Source organism: Coregonus lavaretus (genome assembly GCF_964263955.1).
Source record: "Coregonus lavaretus genome assembly, chromosome: 1".
NCBI lineage: Eukaryota > Metazoa > Chordata > Actinopteri > Salmoniformes > Salmonidae > Coregonus > Coregonus lavaretus.
The window spans coordinates 56,108,700-56,116,405 of NC_139988.1; the positions used below are offsets into that span (position 1 = coordinate 56,108,700).

Genomic DNA, 7,706 nt, shown 5'->3' on the forward strand with positions numbered 1-7,706 from the left:
GAAACTAGAACTGCTTCTGAGTAGTAGCGGTGCGTGGGTAAAAATCACTGAGCAAGCCAAGCCAAGCCAGTAAAAAAGCCATATTACAACCTATGTTGTCATAATTGCGTTGTTTGCTCTATAACCCATTCGTTCATACGCCACCGTGATATACAATAAGGCCATTACAACAAAAAGACAACAGTCACACAGTGGCCGAATAAATGCAACTACACATACGTTTGTTCCATCACAAAATCGGAGAGCATCATCTGCCGGTGAAGTCCACAAAGAAAAGATTATATACAAACAGTTATCACCTGCAGCATGGTCAAGCAAGTTCATGTTTTTGACAGTTTACAAAACAACAAACATTACTGAATTAGAACCACGGAGGTACCGCAAATCAGCACAAAGACAACAGGAGCACCGCTATTCCAGCACCATTTCAACTGAAACATTTAAACATCATCAAAACAACAAGGCTATATATGCTTAGTTTAATACAGTGAAAACAAACAAAGATGCCAACAACAATTTAGTCCAATCAATGTTTCTAAATATGTGGCTGTCAATGGTACTGATTTCTGTGTGTGTGCACATGCACAAGTAAAACAAAAATGTTTGACTCACCCAACTAGTTGAATGCAAATGCCATCCTCCTCTCTTTCATGTTGGCAAAACGGTCTATGGCTCTGTCATACAGTACACTTTTAGTTTTTGTTGAGGCTACCTAGCTAAAATGCTTGCTAGCCTACTTCCTTGCATTGGCAACAATGAACCAGCTAAGTTAGCTAGCTAGCTAGGCTACATATTGAACTTCAAAGTCTCAGGCCAGTGGCACAACAAATTAATGTATGGTTAGATCAGAATCGCCATCATAATCATTGGCCTGTACAGAAAACTATGTCAAAACCACAAGTCCAAATCCCCATCTCCATCCATGGCTTAGGAAAGGGCCGATTTAGCAAGCTACCTACTGCAGGACATCAACTCAAGCAGACCAGAAACAAACAAGTTCTTCAGAAAATGATGGTTTGCAAAGGAAGTGATTTGATTGGTCTGAAGCCAAATCCAAACTGGCCTCTCTTGGGGATCGTTTTGCTGCACCAGGACAACCAACAGTTGATCTCAGCTCAACGCTGATTGGCTAATTGTTTTATTATATATATATATATATATACAGTGGGGAAAAAAAGTATTTAGTCAGCCACCAATTGTGCAAGTTCTCCCACTTAAAAAGATGAGAGAGGCCTGTACTTTTCATCATAGGTACACGTCAACTATGACAGACAAAATGAGAAAAAAAAATCCTGAAAATCCCATTGTAGGATTTTTAATGAATTTATTTGCAAATTATGGTGGAAAATAAGTATTTGGTCAATAACAAAAGTTTCTCAATACTTTGTTATATACCCTTTGTTGGCAATGACACAGGTCAAACGTTTTCTGTAAGTCTTCACAAGGTTTTCACACACTGTTGCTGGTATTTTGGCCCATTCCTCCATGCAGATCTCCTCTAGAGCAGTGATGTTTTGGGGCTGTCGCTGGGCAACACAGACTTTCAACTCCCTCCAAAGATTTTCTATGGGGTTGAGATCTGGAGACTGGCTAGGCCACTCCAGGACCTTGAAATGCTTCTTACGAAGCCACTCCTTCGTTGCCTGGGCGGTGTGTTTGGGATCATTGTCATGCTGAAAGACCCAGCCACGTTTCATCTTCAATGCCCTTGCTGATGGAAGGAGGTTTTCACTGAAAATCTCACGATACATGGCCCCATTCATTCTTTCCTTTACACGGATCAGTCGTCCTGGTCCCTTTGCAGAAAAACAGCCCCAAAGCATGATGTTTCCACCCCCATGCTTCACAGTAGGTATGGTGTTCTTTGGATGCAACTCAGCATTCTTTGTCCTCCAAACACGACGAGTTGAGTTTTTACCAAAAAGTTATATTTTGGTTTCATCTGACCATATGACATTCTCCCAATCCTCTTCTGGATCATCCAAATGCACTCTAGCAAACTTCAGACGGGCCTGGACATGTACTGGCTTAAGCAGGGGGACACGTCTGGCACTGCAGGATTTCAGTCCCTGGCGGCGTAGTGTGTTACTGATGGTAGGCTTTGTTACTTTGGTCCCAGCTCTCTGCAGGTCATTCACTAGGTCCCGCCGTGTGGTTCTGGGATTTTTGCTCACCGTTCTTGTGATCATTTTGACCCCACGGGGTGAGATCTTGCGTGGAGCCCCAGATCGAGGGAGATTATCAGTGGTCTTGTATGTCTTCCATTTCCTAATAATTGCTCCCACAGTTGATTTCTTCAAACCAAGCTGCTTACCTATTGCAGATTCAGTCTTCCCAGCCTGGTGCAGGTCTACAATTTTGTTTCTGGTGTCCTTTGACAGCTCTTTGGTCTTGGCCATAGTGGAGTTTGGAGTGTGACTGTTTGAGGTTGTGGACAGGTGTCTTTTATACTGATAACAAGTTCAAACAGGTGCCATTAATACAGGTAACGAGTGGAGGACAGAGGGGGCTCTTAAAGAAGAAGTTACAGGTCTGTGAGAGCCAGAAATCTTGCTTGTTTGTAGGTGACCAAATACTTATTTTCCACCATAATTTGCAAATAAATTCATTAAAAATCCTACAATGTGATTTTCTGGAAAAAAAATTCTCAATTTGTCTGTCATAGTTGACGTGTACCTATGATGAAAATTACAGGCCTCTCTCATCTTTTTAAGTGGGAGAACTTGCACAATTGGTGGCTGACTAAATACTTTTTTCCCCACTGTATATATATATATATATACAGTGAGGGAAAAAAGTATTTGATCCCCTGCTGATTTTGTACGTTTGCCCACTGACAAAGACATGATCAGTCTATAATTTTAATGGGAGGTTTATTTGAACAGTGAGAGACAGAATAACAACAAAAAAATCCAGAAAAACGCATGTCAAAAATGTTATAAATTGATTTGCATTTTAATGAGGGAAATAAGTATTTGACCCCTCTGCAAAACATGACTTAGTACTTGGTGGCAAAACCCTTGTTGGCAATCACAGAGGTCAGACGTTTCTTGTAGTTGGCCACCAGGTTTGCACACATGTCAGGAGGGATTTTGTCCCACTCCTCTTTGCAGATCTTCTCCAAGTCATTAAGGTTTCGAGGCTGACGTTTGGCAACTCGAACCTTCAGCTCCCTCCACAGATTTTCTATGGGATTAAGGTCTGGAGACTGGCTAGGCCACTCCAGGCCCTTAATGTGCTTCTTCTTGAGCCACTCCTTTGTTGCCTTGGCCGTGTGTTTTGGGTCATTGTCATGCTGGAATACCCATCCACGACCCATTTTCAATGCCCTGGCTGAGGGAAGGAGGTTCTCACCCAAGATTTGACGGTACATGGCCCCGTCCATCGTCCCTTTGATGCGGTGAAGTTGTCCTGTCCCCTTAGCAGAAAAACACCCCCAAAGCATAATGTTTCCACCTCCATGTTTGACGGTGGGGATGGTGTTCTTGGGGTCATATGCAGCATTCCTCCTCCAAACACGGCGAGTTGAGTTGATGCCAAAGAGTTTGATTTTGGTCTCATCTGACCACAACACTTTCACCCAGTTCTCCTCTGAATCATTCAGATGTTCATTGGCAAACTTCAGACGGGCATGTATATGTGCTTTCTTGAGCAGGGGGACCTTGCGGGCGCTGCAGGATTTCAGTCCTTCACGGCGTACTGTGTTACCAATTGTTTTCTTGGAGACTATGGTCCCAGCTGCCTTGAGATCATTGACAAGATCCTCCCGTGTAGTTCTGGGCTGATTCCTCACCGTTCTCATGATCATTGCAACTCCACGAGGTGAGATCTTGCATGGAGCCCCAGGCCGAGGGAGATTGACAGGACTTTTGTGTTTCTTTCATTTGCGAATAATCGCACCAACTGTTGTCACCTTCTCACCAAGCTGCTTGGCGATGGTCTTGTAGCCCATTCCAGCCTTGTGTAGGTCTACAATCTTGTCCCTGACATCCTTGGAGAGCTCTTTGGTCTTGGCCATGGTGGAGAGTTTGGAATCTGATTGACTGATTGCTTCTGTGGACAGGTGTCTTTTATACAGTTAACAAACTGAGATTAGGAGCACTCCCTTTAGGAGTGTGCTCCTAATCTCAGCTCGTTACCTGTATAAAAGACACCTGGGAGCCAGAAATCTTTCTGATTGAGAGGGGGTCAAATACTTATTTCCCTCATTAAAATGCAAATCTATGTATAACATTTTTGACATGCGTTTTTCTGGATTTTTTTTTTGTTATTCTGTCTCTCACTGTTCAAATAAACCTACCATTAAAATTATAGACTGACCATTTCTTTGTCAGTGGGCAAACATACAAAATCAGCAGGGGATCAAATACTTTTTTCCCTCACTGTATATATATATATATATATATATATATATATATATATATATATATATATATATATATATATATATATATAAACCTTTATTTAACTAGGCAAGTCAGTTAAGAACAAATTCCTAAGGCCTAAGAGGGTTTTGTAAATAAGCGTCAACCAGTGGGTCTTGCGACGGGTATACAGAGATGACCAGTTTACAGAGGAGTATAGAGTGCAGTGATGTGTCCTATAAGGAGCATTGGTGGCAAATCTGATGGCTGAATGGTAAAGAACATCTAGCCGCTCGAGAGCACCCTTACCTGCCAATCTATAAATTACGTCTCCGTAATCTAGCATGGGTAGGATGGTCATCTGAATCAGGGTTAGTTTGGCAGCTGGGGTGAAAGAGGAGCGATTACAATAGAGGAAACCAAGCAGCAGGTAGCTTAGTGGTTAAGAGCGTTGTGCCAGTAACCGAAAGGTTGCTGTCTCTAATCCCCGAGCCAACTAGATGAAAAATCTGTCGATGTGCCCTTGAGCAAGGCACTTAACCCTAATTGCCCCTGTAAGTCGTTCTGGATAAGAGCGTCTGCTAAATGACTAAAATGTAAAAATGTAGATTTAACCTTAGTCTGCAGCTTTGATATGTGCTGAGAGAAGGACTGTCTAGCCATACTCCCAAGTACTTTTATGAGGTGACTAAGGTAGTAATCACACCGGTGGGGAGAGGGGCATTCTTCTTATCAAGAGAGGCCAAATGCTTGCTGGCATCAATCAATGAAATGCTACTGCAGCTACATGTTAAAATATTTTGGTCCAGACAGCATCAGATACATGGCCTACACATACTGAGACAGAGGGGCGCTGTTTCCCTCGCTCGGATGATATCTCCGGCGAGATTCAGCCACTTGCGAATTGACAGAAAATTATGAAAACACAGATTGATTATTAAACACAAAAACATTGGTCAAATATTTGGGGAAGCCTGGCTTCCCTTGGCATCCATGAATACACGCCACTGCTCCTGAGTAGAGTGGACCCCCCTTTTACTGCTGCGACACGACGTACAGATAATTTTGGACAGCGCAATAAATGATGAGTACACACACAAAAAACATTGTTGACCATTTAGCCTTGAAAAAATAAACAAATAAATGACATATCTGATATAAATACTTTTAATTATTCTTTGGATTATAACTAGTGTACAATATATCGATAATTGTGCAAATGTTCCATCATTTCGCCCTAATTATTCATTTGCAAAGTATACAGGACGGGACTTTTATTCTGAAGGATGCCAAAAATCTGTGACACGGAAGTAATTGCCTGCTTCACAGCGATGTATGAAACTATCAGTCAGAAAAGGTGAGGAATTTATTCTGTAATGACCATGGAAATGAAATAAATAATAGGAAATAGGTGCCTATTTCTAAATATTTTATAATGCAAAGATAAAATAAATAGATTTTCGTTTTCATTAACGGCAAATGATTGCATCTTGTTATTATATTTAGCTACCTGTTTTGTTACTGCACTGTGCTCCTGAGTGGCGCAGTGGTCTAAGGCACTGCATCGCAGTGCTAACTGTGCCACTAGAGATCCTGGTTCGAATCCAGGCTCTGTCGCAGCCGGCCGCGACCGGGAGACTCATGGGCGGCGCACAATTGGCCCAGCGTCGTCCAGGGTAGGGGAGGGAATGGCCGGAAGGGATGTAGCTCAGTTGATAGAGCATGGCGTTTGCAATGCCAGGGTTGTGGGTTCGATTCCCACGGGGGGCCAGTATATTTAAAAAATATATATGTATTCACTAACTGTAAGTCGCTCTGGATAAGAGCGTCTGCTAAATGACGTAAATGTAAAATGTAAATGTTATGAATAAGTGTCATCATACACTGAGAGTACAAAACATTAAGAACACCTAACATTGAGTTGTAACTGCCCTTTTTTTTTTGTAGGGGTATGGACTCTACAAAGTGTCGAAAGTGTTCCACAGGGATGCTGGCCCATGTTTACACCAATGCTTCCCACAATTGTGTCAAGTTTGCTGGATGTCCTTTGGGTGGTGGACCATTCTTGATACACACAGTAAACTGTTGAGTGTGAAAATCCCAGCAACATTGCAGTTCTTGACACACTCAAACCGGTGCGCCTGGCACCACCTACTACCATACCCCGTTCATAGGCACTTCAATCTTTTGTCTTGCCCATACACCCTCTGAATGGCAATTGTCTCAAGGCTTAAAAATCCTTCTTTAACCTGTCTCCACCCCTTCATCTACACTGATTGAAGGGGATTTTACAATTTACATCAAAGGGATTATAGCTTTCACCTGGATTCACCTGGTCAGTCTATGTCCGTTTTTTGTACACTCCTCATTTGCATAAGGTTATTACTAGGCCACTTTTGCCTTCTTGCAATGCAGTACTTCAACCACTAGAAACTGCATACGCATGGTCTGAAGTTTGCGGCACGATAAGCACATTTTCACGTCAATTTCAGTTCTTATAAATGCCAACTTTTGCGTAAACTGGCGCACGCATGTTTTGGGGATTTTTTTTGTGCCTATGCAACGTTTATAAATGCGGCCCCAGGTGAGCTAATTCAGGGCTACAACAAAATTGTGAAACCTCATGGTGTCCACTCGGAGAGGTTTCATAATCACTGGCCGATTGCAACATTATCTTTTTTAAATCCTAAAATCAAATCGTTAGAGAAATGTTCTAACCCATACGAATCGAAAAAGTATTGTTCCTATCCCTGAAATGTGTGTGGGTGCTTTATGCTTACATGACCAGAAGAGGGAACAAGAGACTCATGTTTATCGATCCCAGCGATGGGCGATTGCGCAGCAGTTGCATGTAGGCCTAGTCTCTGTGGATCTTTTTTTCTTTTATCTCTGAAAAGTTAGTTCATCATAATACAGCATGAGCAATTTAAAGTAAACCAGCATCCAATGGTTGAATTTCAGAGTAAATGTGTAATTTCTCCTAATGTCAGTATAGGCATCGTTAGGGATCTATGCTCTTTTGTTTCACAACATTGATTAGCGAAAAGCTATCCTAACTGGACCGCAGTCATTTTTTCATTGAAGTGATTTTTTACTACAACATAATCACCTATCAGATCATTCACACAGCAGTTCCTAGTAAAAGGAGTGTAATCCAGTGGCTCTTGTAATCGTTCTGTTTCTGTGTGCGCTTCAGCTGCTCATGGGGAATTCCTCAACTCTGAACTATCTCTGATTTGTTTGCATTTTGAGGAAAAGCGAACCAACCACTACGAGGATGACATTTATGAGATCCGGGGTCGCTCCTCCCCTCAAAACCCTGGCTGTCCTAGGAAAGACGTT

General features: G+C 42.1%; 1 protein-coding gene across 4 annotated transcripts in view; it reads right to left on the minus strand.

Moving 5' to 3' along the window:
- Positions 1-7,706, minus strand: part of ide (insulin-degrading enzyme) — a 65,694-nt gene that overhangs the window by 57,083 nt on the left and 905 nt on the right. For 2 of the 4 annotated variants that reach the window (XM_084169288.1, XM_084169286.1), the window contains exons 1-2: positions 7,474-7,576; positions 7,145-7,253 (exon numbers count right to left, since the gene is read on the minus strand). The exons of 1 other annotated variant lie outside the window; for it this stretch is intronic. In XM_084169288.1, coding sequence (XP_084025414.1) covers positions 7,145-7,215 — 71 coding nt within the window. In that variant the 5' untranslated portion in view covers positions 7,216-7,253; positions 7,474-7,576. Of the gene's footprint in view, positions 1-7,144; positions 7,254-7,473; positions 7,577-7,706 lie in introns of those variants that run through there. One more of the 4 variants, XM_084169287.1, reaches the window with a different exon arrangement.